The sequence below is a fragment of the Mustelus asterias genome, chromosome 13 (genome assembly GCF_964213995.1).
Source record: "Mustelus asterias chromosome 13, sMusAst1.hap1.1, whole genome shotgun sequence".
Taxonomy (NCBI): Eukaryota; Metazoa; Chordata; class Chondrichthyes; order Carcharhiniformes; family Triakidae; genus Mustelus; species Mustelus asterias.
Genome location: NC_135813.1, coordinates 8,264,682 through 8,288,667, shown reverse-complemented (window position 1 = coordinate 8,288,667; position 23,986 = coordinate 8,264,682). Strand labels below are relative to the sequence as shown.

The following is a 23,986-nucleotide window of genomic DNA, read 5'->3' as shown; positions in this document are numbered from 1 at the left end:
AGCCAAAAGGCTGAGAAGGGATGGGCAACAAATGCTGGCCTTGCCAGTGACACCCATATACTATGAAAGAGTAAAGGAACCCCTTTATACCCACAAGCTAGAAACATAAGTCACAGCCCTAACTGCTTAAATGGAACCAGTATCACGAAAACAGAGATATCAACTTTCTGATGCATGTTAAATACTTGCAATACCTCAGGATAGCTCCACAGTCTATCACTGCTAAATCTGTGGGTATAAGGGTAGATTTTCAACATTTATTAGACGTGGAGGGCATTATACTGGTGTTGCCAATTGGCTGCCAATTATTGAAACCATAAAATCATAGAATCCCTACAGAAGGAGGCCATTCAGCCCATTGAGCCTTCACCAACAACAATTCCACCCAGGCCCTGACCATACGACCATAAGATGTAGGAGCAGAATTAGGCCATTCGGCCCATCGAGTCTGGTCTGTCATGGCTGATAAGTTTCTCAACCCCAATCTCCCCCGTTTTCCCCATAACTTTTGATCCCCTTACCAATCAAGAACCTATCTATCTCTGTCTTAAAGACACTCAATAACCTGACCTCCACAGCCTTCTGTGGCAAAGAATTCCATAGATTTACCACCCTCTGGCTGGCGAAATTCCTCCTCATCTCGGTTCTAAAGGGTCGTCCCTTTACTCTGAGGCTGTACCCTCGGATCCTAGTCTCTCCAAGATTGGAAACATCTTCCCCACGTCCACTCTATCCAGGCCTTTCAATATTCTGTAAGTTTCAATGAGATTCCCCCTCATCCTTCTAAACTCCATTGAGCACAGACCTAGAATCCTCAAACATTCCTCATACATCAAGCTTTTCATTCTCGGAATCATCCTCTGGGCCCTCTCCATGTAACCCCAAGTATGTGTCCTCGGCTAATCCCCCTGACACTAAGGGGAAATTTTTAACATGGCCAATCCACCTAACCCGCACATCTTTGGAGTGTGGGAGGAACCCGGAGCACCCGCAGGAAACCCACGCAGACACGGGGAGAACGTGCAAGCTCCACACAAACAGACAACCCAAGGCCGGAATTGAACCTGGGTCCCTTGTGCTGTGAGGCAGCAGTGCTAACCACTGTGCCATCGTTGCCGTTGATTTCTAGCATGCGGCAGATCTGCCTGGATGGCAAGCTGAAAATCCATCCCATAATGTCTGAAAAGAGTCAAATGACACTCTTTCATCCAATAATCTTCCCAGCTACACTAAAGACATGTGCACATCCACACAAGCGCACCTACATACAACTGTATGAACACACCTGTGATAATGGCCGGTATTTTATGACTTCGCTCGGGCAAGGCTCATAAAATCCCACCCAAGGCCAACAGAGAATTCCGTTCTGCGAGCCACGCCCACCCCGAATCCGGGCGGGCGTGTCGATAAAATTCCAGCTAATGTGTCTACACACCCACATTCAGAAACACAACACAATGTTGTGTGTTACCAAAGATCAGGTAGGGGTACAAGTGATGTGCGACGGAGTGCAAATTCAGCATCTAACTTATCCGTATTAATGAGGACTATCCCTCCTCTTTGTTTCTCTGATGGTCTCCAAAAAGACAATTTGTAGGTTATCTGTTATAAATGTTGGCATCTCTTTCATACAGTGTGCTATATCTGTTGCTTGAAGAGCCCAAATAAGGTTTCATGGAAGTTTCACCCAACGACAATGTCCAGCATATGAAGCACCATTGATGTTTCTGTCTGCCTACCACACATCCCAAGCTCTACCAGAGGCCCCCAAGAAAGGATGAGCTGCCTAGAAGATAGTTAACATCAATCTTAGAAAAAAAGGATTGCGTTTGACTCCCATTTCGCCTCGCAAGGAGAATTACAGTAGAGGCGGGAAACCTCAAAACATTTAGGGGGTGAGCACTTGGAACACAATAGCATATGGACCGAGCGCTGGAAAATGGGATTAGAATAGATAGGTGCTTGATGCCAAGTGCAGACACGATGGGCCGAAGGGCCTCTTTCTATGCTGTAAAATTCTCTGACTCTCTCGACTTTCATTACTTACTGATTTATTTCGAGAAGGTGCCTAATGATTTTTCTTCCCTTACAACTCACCACCATAAAGTCTTCCACGCCAGAATTGACCAAATGAAGGCAGCTGTCTGTTAAGGCAAGGAATAAAACTATTAGAATATTATAGTAGTATTTAACATAAATGATTAAAACTATTGCCTATAAGGTTAATAATCCAGTCCCTTACAGCAATTCGGATGCTAGAAAATACAAACATATGAACTAGGACCAGGGGGAGGCCATTCAGCCCCTCGAGCAACTCCGCCATTTAATAAGACCATGATTAATCTGATTGTAACTTTAACCCCACATTCCTGCCCACCCCGATAACCTTTCACCCCGATAACCTTTCACCCCCACCCTCAAGCCCCCCCTCCCTATTAATCAAAAATCTATCTCGCGCTGCCTTAAAAATATGTAACCATTCTGTTTCCACTGCCATCCAGCCTGCACCAACTCTCCGAAAGAGCATCCCACCCAAGCCCTCCCTTCCACACTATCTCCATGACCCCATGCATTTACCATGGCTAATCCACCCAACCTACACATCTTTGGACACTAAGGGGCAACTTAGCATGGCCAATCCACCCAACCTACACATCTTTGGACACTAAGGGGCAATTTAGCATGGCCAATCCCCCTAACCTACACATCTTTGGACACTAAGGGGCAATTTAGCATGGCCAATCCACCTAACCTTCACACCTTTGGACACTAAGGAGCAATTTATCATGGCCAATCCACCCAACCTACACATCTTTGGACACTAAGGGGCAACTTAGCATGGCCAATCCACCCAACCTACACATCTTTGGACACTAAGGGGCAATTTAGCATGGCCAATCCCCCTAACCTACACATCTTTGGACACTAAGGGGCAATTTAGCATGGCCAATCCACCTAACCTTCACACCTTTGGACACTAAGGAGCAATTTATCATGGCCAATCCACCCAACCTACACATCTTTGGACACTAAGGGGCAATTTAGCATGGCCAATCCACCTAACCTTCACACCTTTGGACACTAAGGAGCAATTTATCATGGCCAATCCACCTAACCTGCACATCTTTGGAGTGTGGGAGGAAGCCGGAGCACCCGGAAAAAACCCATGCAGACACGGGGAGAATGTGCAAACTCCGCACAGACAGTGACCTGAGGCCGGAATCGAACCTGGGTCCCTGACGTTGTGAGGCAGCTGTGCTAACCACTGTGCCACCGTGCCGACTGCAGTTGCTTGAGTATTAAATGGAATGCAGGCAGTGAATGATGCCATGTCCAAACTCCATTACCAGACTCCATTACCAGACTGTTACTTCAGAAACTATAGATGACCCTTTCTCCTGACCTATTTGACATCTGACTTACGTAGCAGGGAAAAGAAGTGTATTTTCATATACCATTGATAAAGCGTGGAGAGCTGTGCATGATCCTAACCGATACCATAGAAACAGTCCCCTAGATTAAAACAAAACAACAGCGGATTAGCAATGAACTGTTAATTCACCATCCCAGTGTTTGACACCTGAGCTTGTTAGCCATATTCTGAATAAATCAATCTCAAACATGCTTAGGAACAAGGCTGGTCTGGAAGGCATTGTCTGAATAGTGGAAGTAGATACAATAGCAGCTTTCAATCGGGAATGAATTACTTCGGGTGGAATTCTCCGGTTTGGCGCTCAGTCAAATCTCCAATCACTGCAGCGGGACAGGAGAATCCCGCTGGCATGAATGGGCAGAGAATTCCACCCCTGATAAAGGGAATAAAGTTGCCGGACTATGGAGAAAGAAGAGGGGTGTAGGACTAATTGGATTTCCTCCTCCCATGCTGTATGATTCAATAATAAGTAAAAAGATTTTTAAAAAGTTTTTCCTCCATTTTTAAAGTTATAAAGAAAATACGCACAGTGGACTAGGCTGGAAAATCTCAGCAGGTCTGGCAGCATCTGTAAGGAGAGAAAAGAGGTGATGTTTCAAGTCCAGACCCGAATCCTTCTCCTTGCCTGCTCCAAAAAACCAAATTCAATTTCAATCCAATTCATGGTCCCCACAAGAGAGACAAACAAGATCCCAGCTGACTGGATAAGGCATTGCGCCCCATCCTGGGCTTGATCTGACGCTTGATCTTAGCCAAATGTGGAGAAGATATTCCTCTTGCAGACAACCCCGTCAATTGTTGGACCATTGTTTATTAAGTGCCTCTCCCAGACTCTTCCCGAAGTTTAAATGCGGTGATAATCGTTTATGTGGGAGAAATGACTTTGTAACAAAGTTAAATAGCAGAATGAATGAGGGTCCCCAATTTAGGATTCATTCATTTTACATTTACATTTGGGTTTGGAAATGACACGATAGTGACATTGGGGTAGAGGTCATTGTTGTCAGTGCTATTTAATAATCGCTTGCATCACACATCAGTCAAAGCTATTTTAATGGAGGCAAGAATCCATTTATTTGGAAATGCAGAGAGGGGAATCAAGGAACTGTTACAATGCAGCAGGAAGGAGGCCATTCAGCCCATCGTGTCAGCACCAGCTCTTGGAATGAGCAATTCACCCAGTGTCATTCCCCCCTTCCTCCTCCCCGTAACCGTGGACATCCCTCCATTTCAGATAACAGTATAATTCCCCTTTGAAATGCTTCGATTAAACCTGCCTCCAGCATGGTTATTGGTCACAAAAGCTGCTTAAGTAAATTTACAAATTGTGCAGCACCTATAATAAACCATCACGCAATGACCAATAGTAATTTTTTTTAAACCATAATAATGATACAAGACTGAACATAGAATCCTTACAGTGCACAAAGAAGCCATTTGGCCCATCAAGTCTGTACCGACCACATTCCACCCAGGCTCTATCCCTTTAACCCCATGCATTTACCCTAGCTAATCTAAGGGGCAATTTAGCATGGCCAATCCACCTAACCCACACATGTTTAGACTGTGGAAGGAAACCAGAGCACCCAGAGGAAACCCACAAGTAGGTTCACATTAACACTGCAATGAAGTTACTATAATAATCCCCTAGTCGCCACACTCCGGCAGCACCTGCTCAGGTACACTGAGGGAGAATTTAGCATGGCCAATGCACCTAATCAGCTCATCTTTCGGACTGTGGGAGGAAACCGGAGCACCCAGAGGAAACCCACGCAGACACGGGGAGAATGTGCAAACTCCACACAGGCAGTGACCCAAGCCGGGAATCGAACCCGGGTCCCTGGCGCTGTGAGGCAGCTTTGCTAACCACTGTGCTACCATGCCGCCCATGATTACATCTGTTCACGTGAATGCCTTAATCTAAGTGCTCCGCTTCTGGAAATTGGCTGTGTCCAAAATGCTCAGTGTTGTGGCGAAGGTGGAAATTCGACATCCCACCGATTCAGAGTATTGAGGATCCTGGAAATCCAAGAGAAAATTCTAGAAATGCTCAGCAAATCTGGCAGCCAGTTTGGGGAGAACTCAGTTCCAATGAAGGTCATTGACCTGCAATTGTTAACTCTGTTTCTCGCCCTACACGAGACAGTTTCACTTTGTGCCAGGAGGCACAGTACTCAACCAGCCAAAGGCACAGCAAGCCACCAAACCCAATTGGATTTGGACCAAATTGTCAATCAAGACCCAACTAAATTAAATAATATTTTTACAGATGATATTTGAACCATTCAGTATCTTGAGCTAAATATTTTTCAACAAGTTATATTTTCTGATTATCTGTGATGGGGTGGCATGGTGACACAGTGGTTAGCACTGCTGCCTCACAGCGCCAGGAACCCGGGTTCGCCTCCTGGCTTGGAGCACTGTCTGTGTGGAGTTTACACGTTCTCCCCTTGTTTGCGTGCGTTTCCTCCAGGGCCTCTGGTTTCCTCCCACAGTCCGAAAGGCGTGCTGGTTAGGTGCATTGACCATGCTAAATTCTCCCTCGAATTTAGTGTAACCCGAACAGGCACCAAAGTGTGGCAATTAGGGGATTATTATAGTAACTTCATTGCAGTGTTAATGTGAACCTACTCACGACAATAATAAATAAGCTTAAACTTATCCATCTTGGAGTTGCGTCATGCAAGGAAAGATGACATGTTGCCTGATGTTTCAGCGTAATGCAGTGCTGGGCTAACAGTAGGCCATTGCAATCCATCTGGTGAGTCCCAGTATTTAGGTAGTATCCTGTTTATAATACTTCTTACACATAGGAACGTATTAGTTAGCTGCTCTTCTTTGTATCAGAGAATCCCTACAATGCAGAAGGAGGCCATTCAGCCCATCAAGTCAGCACCAACTCTCTGACAGAGCATCTTACTTAGGCCCACCCTCCTGCCCTATCCCTGTAACCCCACATACTTACCCCGCAAGTCCCCCTAGATTACATATTTTGAGACACTAAGGCCAGAACTCTACCACCAAGCCTGCCACGGAATTGGCACGGGCGAGCGTCCAACAATGGGAATCTCCGTTGACCTCGGGCGGAAAACTTTTGGTCTTGCGCGAGCGAGGCTGCAAAATCCCACCCGAAGGGTCAATTTAGCGAGGCCAATCCACCTAACCAGCACGTCTTTCGGATTGTGGGAGGAAATCAGAGCACCCGGAGGAAACCCACGCAGACATGGGGAGAATGTGCAAACTCCACATAGACAGTGACCAAGGCTGGAATCGAACCCAGGACCCTGGTGCTGTGAAGCAGCAGTGTTAGTGACTATGAACAATTGCTGTGATAACCGTCCAGAGGATAGATCCTTTCAAAAAGAAAACATGAGGAAAACTTGGGATGAGTGGTAGAGTTGGAATTTCAAAATTGCTCTGATCTGAATTTGACTTTGTTTCCTTGAAGATAATTTATCTGCCCCCTTTTGCTCTAAAGGTATTAAAGACCTCAAGGCCACACACTGGGCCTGTGGCAGTGTTATACCATTCACTGCATGTTGCTAGGGGGTTTGGGCTTTCTTCCATGGAACAGGATTATCTTCATGAACCAGTAGGCCTCATCCACATTTCAGTAAACCAGTGGCATTGTGTGTCTATCTGTGCTGGTGGATGCTTAGCAAGTGGCACTTCCATTTCTCTCATGAGACAACTGTTGTTATCTGCTGAGCTGTCAACTGTTTGATTTTATAACTGACTGGTGTTCTAGGAGAACTATTGGAAAGACCTACCAGTAGACCTTATGTTCATCGCAAAATGGGGTTGATTTTCATGCTGGTCCCCAATCCATTGACTCCAATGGAGTTGATAGTCGAGAAATACTGATACGATATGACACCGATACTCCAGTGTCCAAAGCCAAAATTTAACCCCCCTTTCAATTAAGCACAGAGATTCCAATGGCCATTTTTCCCATGTGCCAAGTTCCTGTTATGGTCAGCACGGCCAACTTGGCAGATGGAGACTCATCACACCAAGTGGTGAGTTTCATTACGGGCACCTTGCAGCACCGCTTGGTGGTCGGAGGAAGGATCTGAAAGGATCTCGGAGTTGGACATCTTTTGGAGAAATAAAAATGGAAAATTGAATCATATAGATACCAAAAGAGTTGAATTGCAAGTTGTCCTTTTTAATTTAACCAATTGCCCAATGCAAAATACATGACTGAAGGCTCAATGCTGAAATTCCTCTTATCAATAATTTGCATTAAATCTTCGCTTGAGTACTATGAACAGGAAATACTACTTGTCACCAAAGGCAATTTTACCATTACTGACAAGAGGAAAGAGGCCAAACTATCATCTTGAGACACCAGATGTTGAGCATAGAGCTTGCATACACATAGGCCTGAATCTTCTACCCTTGAGGCAGTACAGGGAGTCAGGAACGTTCCCAGCTCAACCCGCATGCCTCAAGAGAAAGTGCCCTCAAAGGGGAGTGCTTCATTGCCGGGGGGGGGGGGGGGGGGGGGGGGGTGAAGCTGGAATCGGACCAGTCAACCCAGGAAGAAGATTGGAGATGGGCTCATTGCAGTGGTGGGCTAGATAAAAGGTCCCCCTCAATTTAGTGGAACTTTTAAAGTGGAACACAAAGGTCCACCAGCCCTTACCCATCACACCCCATTCATCTTCCAAAATCTCCATCAGCTCATGATGCCCCAGGCACCCCCACCTCATGCCCCCATGCCAAGCTCTGCCCTTCCACAGACCCCATTGTGTCCTCTACCAGGCTCTGCCCTTCCAACCACCCCCAGGATTCCTCATGCCTCCTATGTCAAGCTATGGCACTCCCATGCCCATTGACCTACTATATACTGTCTAGAACCAATGAACCCTGTAGTGACAGTAGTATATGTAAAAAAAAAGCTTTGAAAAAAAGTAATTCGTTGATAACTTCCTTTTATGTTGAAAAAAATGCCACTTCACTGCAAGCTAATAAAATTGTCCATCATCCAAACTCTATAAAGTGTTGATAACAAAAACCACTTAACATTGTGTAAACGAACATTATGAAATTAACAGCAAAGATCGAGAGCCTGAGCTGTGAATCAAATATGTTTTCACTGGGCCACAGGTGTTTCAGCGAGATTCATGGTTGCCTGGGCAATCAACTAAGCATACATAATGAGGCATCATCCCAACTTTATATGAATCCCAGGCCCTTGCATCTTACGTGTCATAAAGGAGCTACATTTTCCAGCTTTAGCTGGTGAGAGAGGTCAACGTGAAGCATTTCATTGGGAGCAGATGCTTGGATCTTCCGCGTTTGTGCTCATCAACCTGTAGTTTTCCAATGACGGAGCATCAGTCACGGCCTCAGGGTGTTTGCAAGCACTTTACGGCCAATGAATTACCTTGACAGTGTAGTTCCTGCTAAAATCTAATGATTGGCAGAAAGATCTCAGACAGTGAGTGAATACTGAGGAACTCCAGTTCATCTGTGCTTTAAAAACTCAAGTGAGGTCTCTTCAATGCAGTGTAGAATGGAAGATGAGGCCCCACTTTAATAATCATAGAATAGAATCACGGAATCCCTACAGTGCAGAAGGAGGCCATTCGAGTCTGCACCGACCACAATCCCATCCAGCCCTATCCCCATAACCCCATGCATTTACCCTAGCTAGTCCCCCCTAACACTAAGGGGCAATTCAGCACGGCTAAATCCACCTAACTCGCACACCTTTCGGACTGTGGGAGGAAACCGGAGCCCCCGGAGGAAACCCCACGCAGACATGGGGAGAACGTGCAACCTCCACACAGACAGTGACCCAAGCCGGGGAATCGAACCCGGATCCCTGGCGCTGTGAGGCAGCAGTGCTAACCACTGTGCCGCTACATAATGAACATTAAAAATCCAGTTAAAATTAACATATGTAAGACATATTTTTGTAACTTGTGACTGGTCTTCAAAAACAATCTAATTAATTAATGATACTCATCTTTACTCTCCTCTATCTCCCCGGAGGGAACTTTACAAATAATTACTTATTAATAGATACCATATGATCTCTTAAATGGAACCTGGGGATATTTTGTTTCCAATGAGCTGCCAGATTACAGATGTGGTGGCAGGGCACGGCAAAATGTTGTTCGTGTTAAAATTAATTAATGTATCTTTATTAGGCTTCAGTTTTAAATCGATATTGTAAAGAATAATATAAAGAGTGCCCAGCAACAATTGGAGCAAATTGAATCTGGAAGAAAATATTAGCCCCGTGGGAAATTCTCATTAATATTTATCTTCTAAAACATCAAAGTTCTGCCCAGGCTAACATCAGCCTTTAAGTTAATTTGTGTCACTGGATTGTCGTTTCGAGAATCCTCGCTACTCTCTTTCGAAGGAAAACCATTTAGCCCGTCGCAAGATTTTCTGAAGCTAACAAGAATGACACAGGCCCACAGAATAGGTTGCATCTCCAGTGAAAGGCAAAAAGAGGTGGGGGAAAGACTTGCCCTGCTAGCTGTGAAATGCAACGCCACATAAATCATAAAGGATTGTGTGGCACTCGTGTCACGCAACGTCTAAATCATGAAGGATCTCTGCCTGAAGCTGGCAAACAAGTCAGCTTGCAAACTGTCACAGCCGTTGGTACCAAGCCTGACTTCGTTTGTGGCCTTCCTTGTATTATGGATCAACTGTGGAAAAATCACAGAACTAGACACAGATTACACTTGAGGCAGTAGTCTGAGCAGCAACACACAGGCTGGATAAGCGGTTTGCTTTCTCGTGGTGAGATATCTGATTGTTCAAAGTCTTGGTGCACATGCGTAGAAAACTAGCCTTCTGTCATGCTGCAATCAAATTTGTTGGTCTGTATTCACTTTTCCTCCCCCCCGACCCTTTTTATTTTTTGCAAAATAAACTAATCAATGCCTTATTTATGCTTTTATGCATCAGAGAAATGGCAAGTCCCTTCTGGCAAACCTATCTTAGTTCCATCAGTCATGCCAGTGTTTCAGAGAACGTGAAGACTTGAAACATAATTCTCCATACAGAACACTGAGAAAGCATTAAATCTTATTGCTTCTTACCTGTCTGCATGAGTGACCACCATGAACTGTGAGGGTCAGTCTAAGTGGGATTAATAATATCCCTTACGTTCACTTCACGCTATTGTACAATCGGACACTTTGGGGTCAGCAGGATGGTTCCAAAGTGGTTTCGTTGTGTGATAACCTCTTTTTATAACACACTCTGGCAGCTGTTGGATTTTGACTCTGAAAGGGCAAACTTACACTCATGATCCTTAAACAGTGCCTCAAATAGGACAGGCAAGACCTTTAAACTCTGCAATTATTAGGTAGCTCATGTCACAAAAGGTTTATTATGCATCTGATCCTGTTACCAACAGGTGGGATTAACAGCGCATGAGGTGTGTTATAAAATGTCTTTACTGTTCACAATTATGTAATGTTTGTCTTTCTGAGATGTTAATTCAATGATGTGTACTGCAACAAAATGCATCTTGTTGAATTCTTACAAACATACAACAAGTGTCCCATTAGGTTTTGCACTTAATCGGGGTCCATAAAATGCCGGGCTGATTTGGACACCATGGTTCCGGAACTGTTGGTGCATTGACTGCACATTATTGCAATGGAAACTGTAAATGTATACAGGCTGAAATTTTCCAGCCATTCCCATGCGGTTGGATCTCCTGGTCCCACCAACAATGGCAGCCCCCATTGCCGCAAGCCTTTGGTAGGACACTTCCAGCGCCACACAACACCGGGGGAGGGTAGCGGGGGAGGGTTGGAAAATCCCAGCCATAAAGCACTACTGTTGCTGGATTAAATAAACCAATATAGCGACAGTGCTCATAGATAAATGGGACTAAAACTTGTGTACAAGGATGGTGACTGGGATACGATTAGTGCACGGCTTAAGTATGTTTATACCAGGAGTCAACTGAGGTCATTTTGTAAAGCACAAAGACAAAACACAAGTAGATGCTAAAGAGTCTTAGCAATTTGTGTGGGTGTTTGTACATGAGCTTTGTGTATCTTCTCATTGTTTCCTGTCTAGAGTAAATGGCGTTTACACCCATTGATCAGGGTGGCTTTAGACTGGGGAATTGTGAACACAGAATTTGAGATAGTCTTTGCAAAATTATCTTCACTGTAGACAAATGAGTATGGATACGATATGGTACATATTTTAAAAGCTAAAGTTCACTGTTTTACTATTAGCCTCACGTGGAAACATTCAATATTTGGATTTAGTTACGATTTATTATTCCCCTTGACCATTTCAAACTCTGTGAACCAAAAATGTATCCCCCCCAGTCTAACAAGGGTCCATATCGGACAAAACTTTAGGAATTTTAATGGATCGTTGTCACGGTTTGGCAGGGATAGGTGCTTTTAATTGAATGTATTTTTTTTGAATGAAGCGTACAATTTTTAAAGTTTGGCGATAGGTATTTGCTGCCGCGCCAGTGTCGGGAGGTGGGGAGGGAGGGGAACATCGCAGCTCCCACCAAAGCAACCACAAACAGGCTGCCTCAACCTGCGAACAGCCCATCGCAGTCTGGGTCAATTACTCCCAATGTCTCCACGGGGAAATGTAATAGACCACCGCCGGAATCTCACCACCGTTCACGCCGGTGGTGATTTTCCCACCCCGCCGCATTGAAACGGAGATTTGGCTGGCTGCCAAATTCTCCGACCTCGCTGCAGCGGGAGCGTGGCGCGAACGGTCGGTAAGATCGCGCCCCATGGCCGGAATTACACCGTCCGCAGAACGGAATTCTCCATTGGCCTCGGGCAGGATTTTACAAGCCTTGCCTGAGGGAGGTCGTAAAATACCGGCCACTGTGTCCACATGGGCACAGGTCTGGAGTGAGTGCTTTGGATATTCCGCACATAATCGGAATTTTTGGAGCAGGCGATGGCTTTTGTTTTCTGACTGCAAATGGCTTTTTTTTTAGCTGATTCTAATTTCCCTCTTCTTCAGATGAGATGAACGACCATCAGAATACACTATCCTACATTCTGATTAACCCTCCTCCTGACATCCGACTGGAGCTGAACGATATTGTGTACGTATCTAATCACTCTCTGAGCAATTCCGCAGATGCAGCGTTATTAGCAATACGAGGTCGTTGCCGAGGGAAGAGGTTCTTCTATAATGAATTTTTTGGGGGGCATTAACCCCACCCCCCCCAGCACCCTTTCCCTCATAAAGCTTTGCTAAATTGCCACAACATAACATTGTGCATGTGCAAACTCCTGCTTCTATTTGCCACAACATAACATTGAGAATGTGCAAACTCCTGCTAATAATTTTTATATTTCTATTTTTCTGTTTGAATCATTGGATATAGTCATAGGACTGAGTCATGTTCTGAAAACATTCCTCTGAGTTATTTCGGAAATGTAGGAATTGTTATTATGTAGACACATACAATAGCTCATTTATACACAGCAAGACCTAGAAATAGCAAATTACTAGTTAATCAATTATTGTTAGAGTAAGATGAAGGATGAATGCTGGCTAGGACACAGAAGCGCTTTGGCTCTTCATCAAATAGTGCTGTGGGATCTCTGCGTCCACTTGAACAGTTCCTTCAATTAATATCCTGTTCAAATGAGGACACCTCTAACAATACAGCACTCCCTTCGTACTGAATTGAGTTGTTTGCTTTGTTGACTCGGGAGTTGAGCTCAAAATCTTCAGACTCTGATTGCATTCAACTGAACCAATGTGAAGCTGATTGGTAATGGAGCAGGAAACAATTCAAACACAACGGACACAAATAGAAATGAGTAATTTAGAAGTAAGCCAGGAACTCGAATAACATCTTCTACACAATGAGGATAGATTGATAGAAAGTTAACAATGAAGACCATGAAAGAAATAGTCATTTTTAATTTGAAATTAATTGTGTCTCTTGAAGATGAATAGATAGATGGGCTTGGGGGATATAATTAGACAGAAAATAAGTGTGATGTCTTTATTCGGAATAGATAGGCTGGCGGGGATAATGATGTTTCCTGTTTCTATAAATTCTGATTAGTTCAATAGTGGTTATGTAAATCAGGCAGTTCTAGAGTTTCAAGGCCCATTGCTCTCCTGAGACTGAAATAAGCTAACAGCTAATCATAGTTGCTAAAATATTAGGCAAAATGCCAAAAGCTAAGTTCTGACACATCTCATTAAATTCCAACTAGCTTGAAGGGAGATGAAGGAGGTTTCAATGCCTTGTTTTAAGCATTTTACTGTTACTAACTCTTTTATTGTACATTCAATTAGGTACCTGATACGGTCAGACCCGTTGGCCAATGTCCAAAATGGTTCCCATAGCCAGAAAAGCAGCTCTTGTAGGTTCTTCCCTGCTAATGAGGAGGCAAAGAATGAAACACAGTTATGAGCATTGGGGCCTGTAAGAATGAAGACATTTTGCGTCCACAAAGTCACTCATCATCTCCAAGCACTGGGGCAAGTGGCTTAGTATTTTGAAACAAAGCAGCTCTGGAAGAAATCTGGAGTTTTCTGATGCCAAACCTGACATGTTTACAAACCGAAACTAACTTTCATTCTCTGATCAGATCTTGAAACGCAACTGGAATTGCACCACCAGAATAATGGCTGACTGACTCGAACAGTACAGAAAGGAGCTGAGCAGGTCCAGACACTGGGCCTATTTTATATATTTTTATATCATGTAGAGTGGGACACTTTGTGCAGTTTAACATATACGAGAAACGTTTTATTTATTAACACTGGGTCCACTGGAGAAATACTTTAACCGTGGGTGAACAATCGCCATAGGTGCTTTCTACCTATTGCACCTGTGGCCCTAATGCATGAGCATCCAGCCTTCCAATTTTCACGTGCAGAAGCTGCTGTATTACCTTAACTTCGTAAAAAACCTTTGGTGCCAAAGGGACAAAGTCATTCTTAAATGTGTTTGTACACTGGCAATGACACGAGGTGGAGGAGGAAATTGCTATCCCCAGGCGCTTCTGTGCTGTCGGGCGTTTCTCTAACTCGAGTGCTGAACGTGAAGGTGTTGCCTTCAATTTGACCGAACGCCAAACTGCGTTACAATTTCCAGTATGAAACGATAAAGCACAGGTGAAGGTCTGAAGTAGAAAAACAATCAGAAGATGGCATCTGGGGAGCAAGTAAACTGTGCACGCCTTCAGTCCGCGAAGACCGAGATCAAATTGTCCCTGCAACTATAATAGAGGAGGGGTGGGGTATTGCAGATTGTTAAGCCATTTCCCAATCTATGTGAACCTACTCTGAAATCGTACCTCGTCTACCACAGGGCATTGTATGTGACGTCAGCGTGTGGCTGTGCTCAAAGATAGCTGCACATTGCTCTTTTCTGCGTAGACACAAAGGGAAAATCCACATGTACCTGACGTAAAAACTGAACATACTGGAAATGCAGAGCAGGCGCAACAATGTCCAAAAGAAACGTTTTTCGGGTCTAAACATTCAACACAGATTGCCCCATTCTTTCTCCCAGATCTTTCCCCCCACCCCCTTACGTGCAACAGTTCCAAAGAAATGCCGGAGTTTGTCATGTTTATTGAAAGTACCGTAACCAATTGTAAGAATTGTCAGAATTACATGGATACATTTGTTTTTCCAGTGAATGAATAGAGACAAAATGCAAGCCAGTATGTACTAAAGTCCAGTTTCCAACTGCACTGACCCTCCCATGTCATGCTCAAACGCTGTACCTTATTATGCACTGAGCCTTCAATGTAGGTGTAATGTTCTAAGCATGTTAGGGGTTGCGGGTTTTAATAAAAGGAAAAGATATGGTTTGCACGTGTAAATTCAAACTAGCAACAACAGATTTATTGAAAGAGATGTTGCCTGTACAGAGGACCAACTGATGGTAAAACAGCAGCCTCTGCAGCACCCTAATGATGCCACCATCAAATCAAGTGATCGGCTCTTAAAGCAACCATGCAACCATTGAAATATATAACAGTAAGAAAGATATGTTCCATAATGCCACCTTCTCTGTGCTATTGAGTTGTCACAGATCCTGTGTACCACGGCACATGAACAGGCCTGCACCCGCTTGCCATGTCACACGTACAAGTTGTACACAAGCAGTGGAATCTCTGGGTTTCAGGACTTGCTGCCGCCATTCTCACCTCAGCTACAATGAGAACGTTAGATAGGATAACGTGCATTTGCACTTGTACGTATTTATCATTGCTGCAACTGCCCTTAGTTGGAACATGACATCAAAACTTAGAAGTATCCCATTTTAAAAGAGTATAGCGCCTTTGCAATGACCACACAGACCAGGAGGGTGTTCCAATTGTAATTGTACATATTTGCTTGGACAAAAGGATACTTGTCTTTCATTGGGTCAACAAAGCAGATACAAGAGGTTAGGTATAGCTCTTGGGGCTAAAGGGATCAAGGGATATGAGGGGGGGGGGGGAGGCGGAATCAGGGTATTGAATTTGATGATCATAATGAATAGCGGAGCAGGCTCGAAGAGCTGAATGGCCTACTCCTGTTTCTATTTTCTATGTTTCTAAACCTCTTAAAGCTATCGAGCTGGCCAAACACAGGCCTTGGTAGAACATGAGGTTCGGTGGAAGGAATCAGAAGTATTAACAGAACACTCCCAAATTCAGACCGAGCATCATGTATAGACGCAGTGAGGGGCGCCAGTGTAGATATCTGAAATCAAAGGACAAGTAGGTGTAAGACTTTTGCATGCAATTGGCTGGCTGCATATGCCTGACCACAAATGGCGCCAATGACTGAACATTGGGAGGCCGTTCCCAAGATCTCAGTCAGACCCATCATTTTGGTTCAGCTATGGTGCAGGGAGGTTCAGTTGGCCAGCACCCACCCCAAGCCTGTCCTCTTCACCGATAGACTGCATTGAAATGGGACAGAGGTAATTGAGAAATACAGATGCATGCAATGCCATTAAGGAAGTGATGAGACGGACTGGATTGGGAGCATGTAGTCCAATCCTTTCAAACTAAAGAAAAGAACAGTTTTTAAAAACATAAACATAGTGACATGCCACTCTTTAACATGAAGCTTTTATAACTTATTATTGTCTTTTTTGATAATTTATGAATTAAAGAATATCTGCTCTAAATGAAACCTATTACCTGTGAGCATTCAGCACACTCCCCAGTCATCTCCAGTTCTGATGGGACAATGTTAAAGGGTCGTTGGCAAAAGAGCCAGGGACAACAGGAGAGGAAACCCATGGGGCAAGTGGTCAGGATTTGGAATGCGCTACCTGGTGGGAGGCAAGAGAAGCCTTCAAAAGCCATCAGCACGGCGACACAGTGGTTGACACTGCTGCCTCACACTGCCAGGGACCCGGCTTCAGGTGACTCTTTGGCCAGAATTTTACCGTCCCGCCCGCCACGGGAATCGGAGCAAGCGAGGGGGCGCACCATGGAAAGGTCCGTTGACCTCGGGCGGGATTTTACTGTTTCGGGACGAGTGCGGTCGTAAAATCCCACCCTCCGTGCGGAGTTCGCACGTTCTCCTTGTCTCTGCGTGGGTTTCCTCCAGGTGCTCCGGTTTCTTCCAAAGATGTGTTGGTTAGGTTGATTGGCCATGCTAAATTGCCCCTTAGTGTCGGGGAGATTAGCAGCATAAATGCACAGGGGGTTACAGGGATAGGGCCAGGGTGGAATTGCTGTCGGTGTAGGCTCGAGAGGCCAATTGGCCTCCTTCTGCACTGTGGGGATTCTATGATTCTATGAAAGGGAATCGGGCAAATATTCGAATGAGAATAAAATTGCAGGGATATGGGGAAAGTGCCAGGGAGTGGGATTAATTGGGATTGCTCTTCGAAAGAGCTGGCACAGACTCGATGGGCTGGATGGCCTCCTTGTGTGCTGCACTATTTTATGATTCTATGAAGATTCTCTTCACCTTTCTCTTGTATCTTGTTTTCTGAACTCTACAGTATTGCTTTGAAGCAAGAATGTCACAATTTTATACAGTTCTTACGATAGGGTGTCTCTGCTTCATGTGAATGTTGAAGAATAAATAAAATAGCTGCATGCAGCATTGGATTAACTCTTAATAAACCGTCTGCTTATTGTGACATTGGTGGATTTTGGGAAGCTGATCCTAAATCCTGATGCATAAATACACCTCATTCAAAATTAAAACACCTTCCTTCAACCATGCCCTCCCCATTGCAAGATCAACAAATGAAGTTGGCAAGGGTGCTTTTATTGCCCATTCCTTGGAGAATGTGGGCAGCCCAGTGGCACAGTGGTTAGCACTGCTGCCTCACAACGCCAGGGACCCGGGTTCGATTCCAGCCTCAGGTCACTGTCTGTGTGGAATTTGCACGTTCTCCCCGTGTCTGTGTGGGTTTCCTCCAGGTGCAGACGTCTGGAGAAATGATGAGATGCAAATTTGCTCCGATTTCCTCCCACAGTCTGAAAGACGTGCTGGTTAGGTGCATTGGCCGTGCTAAATTCTCCCTCAGTGTATCCAAACAAGCGCCGGAGTGTGGTGACTAGGGGATTTTCACAGTAACTTCATTGCAGTGTTAATGTAATGTGAGGCGGCACGATGGCACAGTGGTTAGCACTGCTGCCTCACAGCGCCAGGGATCCGGGTTCAATTCCCGCCTCGGGTCACTGTCTGTGTGCCCTGTGTGTGCGTGGATTTCCTCTGGGTGGTTCGGTTTCCTCCCACAGTCCAAAGATGTGCGTGTTAGGTTGACTGGCCATGTTAGAATTGTCCCTGAGTGTCAGTGGGATTAGTAGGGTAAATGTGTGGGGAATAGGGCCGGGGTGGGATTGTTGTTGGTGCAGCCTCGATGGGCCGAATGGCTTCCTTCTGCACTGTTGGGATTCTATGATTAATGTAAGCCTACTTGTGACACTAATAAATAAACTTTAAGGAAATGAGTTATTGGCTTTTCTCATTAGACTGTCAAAACCCTTGCGTCAGGGAGGGAATTCCAGGAGTTCATATCCAGCAACAATGAACAAAAAGTAACCAGATGTCTGAGTCAGGATGAAGTCTGGCTTGGAAAGGAACTTGGAGATGACCACTCCAGACTTTCTTCATCATGGAAGTCACAGGGAAGGTGGCTATTCCTTCAGACAGGTGAGTGGGCAGGATACAGTGCACTGCAATGCTTATTGGTCATCTGTGTCACCACAAGAAATACAGACTGCAGGAACCCTACACTGTAGATCCAGATAAAGCACTCATTTGCAGATGATATAATGTTACAACAAGGACTGACACATCGACAGGATCCTCAGGATTATTGTTTAATATTCATCTATGTTGAGTGACCAGGGTCTGAGAGCAGAAATAGGTGGGTTCAATCTGGTTATTTGTTGCACCTGTTCGGGTATACTGAGGGAGAATTTAGCATGGCCTACGCATCTAACCAGCACGTCTTTCAGACTGTGGGAGGAAACCGGAGCAAATTTGCATCTCATCATTTCTCCAGACGTCTGCCTCTAATCAACTCCCTGTTTTATGTTCTTTTATCCATTGCTTCATTTAATTTTTAATCTTAATTTTCCCCAATTCTTGACAGTGTGGAATCTTGAGATACCGAATACCAGAGCGAGTATTTCATACTCGGTGGAAATTAGATGTCCTTTCCGGAGTACTGCTGCTGATTACTTCCCGACATGCTAACTAAAGAAGTAAATTCTTGCTTGCACAGTGTGTTTCATTGTAAATCCGTCCCTGCTTCAAATTCACATCGCTGTCACCATGTTGCGTTGTCTACACAAATTCACCAGTTTTATACACAGGACTGGTAAACTAACCACAGGTTTGTTTATTTGAAGATACATTACAGAGCGGCTCAGCAGACAGATCTACTTTATGGATTCAGCAACCATTATTCACAGGGACAGAACATATACAGTTTCTACAGACACTACTAACTACTGGTCACATGTTGCTTTACATCCTGGTTACTTGCTTCTTTGGATATCCTCTTAAAGTGATATCACAACATTGATTAAGGGTGGAATGTTGACTTTTTTTTATTCGATCATGGGGCATGGATGTCGCTGGCTGGGCCAGCATTTATTGCCCATCCCTAGTTGCCCTTGAGAAGGTGGTGGTGAGCTGCCTTCTTGAATCGCTGCAGTCCATGTGCTGTGGGTTGACCTACAATGCCGTTAGGGAGAGAATTCCAGGATTTTGTCCCAGCGACTGTGAAGGAACAGCCGATATATTTCCAAGTCAGGATGGTGAGTGGTTTGGAGGGCAACTTGCAGGTGGTGGTGTTCCCATGTATCTGCTGCCTTTGTCCTTCTAGATAGAAGTGGTCGTGGGTTTGGAAGGTGCTGTCTAAGGATCTTTGGTGAATTGCTGCAGTGCATCTTGTAGATAGTACACACTGCTGCTACTGAGCGTTGGTGGTGGAGGAAGCGAATGTTTGTAGATGGGGTGCCAATCAAGCAGGCTGCTTTGTCCTGGATGGTGACGAACTTCTTAAGTGCTTGTGGTGGACCTCAGTTGTGCCTTTGTCCTATATGGACCACCGTTGTATGTGTTTGTCATACCTGGACACATCCCCTTCCAGTTTGGTTCCTCCCCTCAGCACCTAGTATAAAGGTGGCTGTCTCCTCCCCCTTGTTCAGTCCAGGTCGGTTACTTGTTGGGATCTGCTCCTGATTCTGTTGTGAATAAAAGCCTACACTTATATTGGCATATCGGTAGTCTTTCGCCTTATTGATAGCGCATCAGTGTTGTTAGAACTGCACCCATCCAGGCAAGTGGGGAGTATTCCATCACACTCCTGACTTGTGCCTTGTAGATGGTGAACAGGCTCTGGAGAGTCAGGAGGTGAGTTACTCGCTGCAGGATTCCTAGCCTCTGACCTGCTCTGATAACCACTGTGTTAATGTGGTAACTGGCACAACCCAATGGGATTGCATTTTCTTTAGTACAGCAAGGAAGTTCCAGCCCAGAGTAGCTACTCAAGTTTCAACAGTGGAACTTGATCCCACAACTGCTTGATCGAAAAGGAGCAAAGAAATTTTAGAAATAAATCATGAAGCAGTTGTTTCAGGCCTTGAGGAATCAGGTAAAGTTAATAAGGAGCAGAGCTTGGATTTTATGGTTAATACTATAATTTAGACACAAAGAGTAACTCCACTCTATGGCTTCCAAGTGACTGTATTGCTATAAATATTGTTCTGATGATGCAGTGGTGTTAAAATCACTTATTCAACCACACTTGTATGCCGATGCAAATATTATAGAGTGATTCTTGAGTTCAAAAATCAATCTCAGTCTCGAATATACTCAGTGACTGAAAATCCACGGCTCTCTGCGCTAGTGAACTCTAAAGATCCACAACTCTGAGTGAAGAGAGGGAATGGACTTGCTTTACAGAAATTTGACATGGCTTCAATGGGCCAAATAGTCTCCTTCTGTGCCATAATCATTCAATGGCTGGAAGTTTCCACACCCCACCCCCCCCCCCCCCCCCCCCGCCGCCTCATCCAGGCCCTATCCCTGTAACCCCACGTATTTACCCTGCTGGTCCCCCTGACACTGAGGGGCAATTTAGCATGGCTAATCCACCTAACCCACACATCTTGGGACACTAAGGGGCAACTTAGCGTGGCCAATCTACCCAACCTGCACCGCTTGGGACACTAAGGGGCAATTTACTGTGGCCAATCCACCTAACCTACACATCTTTGGACACTAAGGGGCAATTTAGCATGGCCAATCCACCTAACCTGCACATCTTGGGACACTAAGGGGCAACTTAGCGTGGCCAATCTACCCAACCTGCACCTCTTGGGACACTAAGGGGCAATTTAGCATGGCCAATCCATCTAACCTGCATATCTTTGGACTGGGAGGAAACCAGAGCACCTGAAGGAACCACGCAGACACGGGGAGAATGTGCAAACTCCACACAGACAGTGACCCGAGGCCAGAATTGAACCCGGGTCCCTGGCGCTGTGAGGCAGCAGTGCTAACCACTGTGCCCACCGTGCCACCCCGTTTCTTTACAGCAGGGCCGGTGAACAACTGAAATCTCCATTTACATCGTCAAGACTGGAAGACGCGGCAGCGTGAAGGGTTGGAAAATTCCAGCCTATGACTCTAACAAGCCGGAAGATCTGCTTCCATGGGGAACAGTTAACGTTGGAATGTCAGCATGTACAAAAGATGAATGATTTTACATTAAAATTGATGCTTTGTATACCAAGTTGTGAGGTCACGTGGCTCTTTATTCAAAATCCCATGTTTTCTGCAGAGTGTAAAGCGTGTTAATCAGCATTAATTCATCATCTGTTAGAAGTTCTTCCCTGGTAGGTGGATTCCACTGCACCAACTCTGGGGGTGTGTGAGCATCCGCTGGGACTCCCACATCCACAGGGGCCTCTGCCTCGGTCTGACTGGGACCATTGTTGGCCCTTTCACACTGAACCTTCGACGATACGTTTAAATCATCTCCCTCAGACACTGCAGTTGGAATCCATTCTGCAAACCTGTTCCAAAACCACCCACTGTCCACCGAGCCTGGATAATCCTTTTCCAGTGCAGAGCCCGCAGGTTCAAACTGCTGGAAACCGTCAACACTTTCCCTTGGCGACAAGGGAATCAATTCGTCTGCCATCTGAAGTTTGGCCTCATCTGTCTGGACACTGAGATCTGTCCTGTTTTGCAACACTTTGCGCTGGACTTTAGTTGATGGAACTTGAGATTTCATTTCGTCCATTATATTAAAGACAGTTTTGTAGATATTTTTGGAATGGTTTGGTTTCTGATCACAAGGTCCAATATTCAGTCTGGAGTCCCTCCTTATTGCTGCATCTTCCTGACCAGAGAATACGTCTTTGTATGCCATAACTGGAGATTGAATGGGTCTCTCCAACTCCAGTGCAAATTCCCTGTTTACTGACGCACTGCCTCTGGAATTGACATTTTGGAAGGATGTTGTCTTAGATCGAGGAGGGAGACACAGAGGAGAATCCACATCCAGGTTATTCTCCCTGTGTACCATCCAATGGCCAGGCTCATCATCCTTTGATGTGATCTCTGGGGTGAGGTTTGCCTCACTGTGTTCTGAGCCCAGAGCAGACTCCAGTGTTGTGGTGCTTTGGCTCCAATGCTCTTGACTCTGCATACTGCAAGTAGATGGCCAGCTAAAGAAAGTACTGGCTGTTCCAGGTTGGCTTATTTCATCTTTAGTAATTACACTGTCTGCAATTTCACCATCGGCAGAACTCCCCATCAACCCATTAGTTTCCTTAGTGGCAGCATGACTCCGTACAAATGTGTTTCCATTGGACTCCATAAAAGCAGCATCTTTGCAAACGGGTGTTTCTGAAATATCTGTTACAGAGTTTTGTGTGACGGGAGAAATGGGTTCTGCCTTTCCCCATTCATCGTGAGTAGATTCTACAATGTCTGCTGGACTGATATTTGCTCCGGACACCTCTAACAAAGTATTCTCTTTGCCATCACTCGAATCAAATAGATCGGATTCTACGGAAGCTACCAATTTGTGTCCATTTGTGAATTGACAGGTTTCGCTATGACGCTCACGGCCTTGTTGCAACATGCTCTTACAAGACAGGTGGGATCCCAGTTGCTCACGGTAACAATCACAGAGACTGGCCCGTTGATGTGAGGTTTCGGAAAATGCAACTCGACTAACAAGAAAACAGTTGGAAGTCTGCAGCCCAACGTTTGAACTTAGCTGAATGTTTCCAGATGACGTCTGTCTCCACTCAGAGTATTTGCCATCAATGCCTCCATTTACCTCCAATAATTCTAACGTATTATTTTCCTTATCTTCGTTTTGAGACTTTGGCGATTTAGAGGTGGTTTCCTCTTCCTTCAGTTGGTTGACTTTGCCTGGAATACTACTTTGGATCAAGTTTTGGGCTTTGCAATTAGGTTTGCTTTGTGAAGAATGTTCAAATTCCTCGTGAGTTTGGAGATGTCCAAACGTCTCACTAACTATCTCTTTCTTCATGCTCCTCCATTCTTCCATGGATGTTGAGATGGTGTTTGGTCCTGGTCTAACATTTACCAATGCTAGGGTTCTTGAACAAGTCTGATTCTCTTGAATTCTTTTCTTTGTGCCATGTCTAATCCCACAGATGTAAGCCTTCATATTTTGTGGGTTGATACTCTTCCTATTTACGAGTTTAAGCTTGCGTGTTGCAAAGGAATTCCCGGTTGGGGAAAGGATCGGTTTGGGATAGGTTCGACCTGCGAAAAATTAATAGAAATAATGTTTTTATAATAATATTCGATTGACTCCGAATTTGAATATGTCAGTAATTTCTCCAGGCAAGTCTTTTAAGAAATGTCACCCTCTCTTTCTAATATCCATTTGACATCTTTGCTTCAGAGAGTGGCCAGTTAACCTTGCTGACGACCCAACTAATACCATCCTTAAACCATCGAGTGTGGGAGCATAGGAGTTATGTTTTACACTAGGAATTCAGGTGTTGTGCATTCAAAATCTTACTTTAAGTTATAAAATGGAAGAAATAGTAAACCAGAGTCACTAACCAACATGGA

At 44.8% G+C, this 23,986-nt stretch overlaps 1 protein-coding gene across 1 annotated transcript in view; it reads left to right on the top strand.

Moving 5' to 3' along the window:
* The window catches only part of kcnt1b (potassium sodium-activated channel subfamily T member 1b), a 423,250-nt gene extending 409,406 nt beyond the window's left edge, over positions 1-13,844 (top strand). The window contains exons 29-30 of the mRNA XM_078226287.1: positions 12,428-12,512; positions 13,727-13,844. Coding sequence (XP_078082413.1) covers positions 12,428-12,512; positions 13,727-13,844 — 203 coding nt within the window. The remainder of the gene's footprint in view (positions 1-12,427; positions 12,513-13,726) is intronic.
* The last annotated feature ends 10,142 nt before the right edge of the window (positions 13,845-23,986 follow it).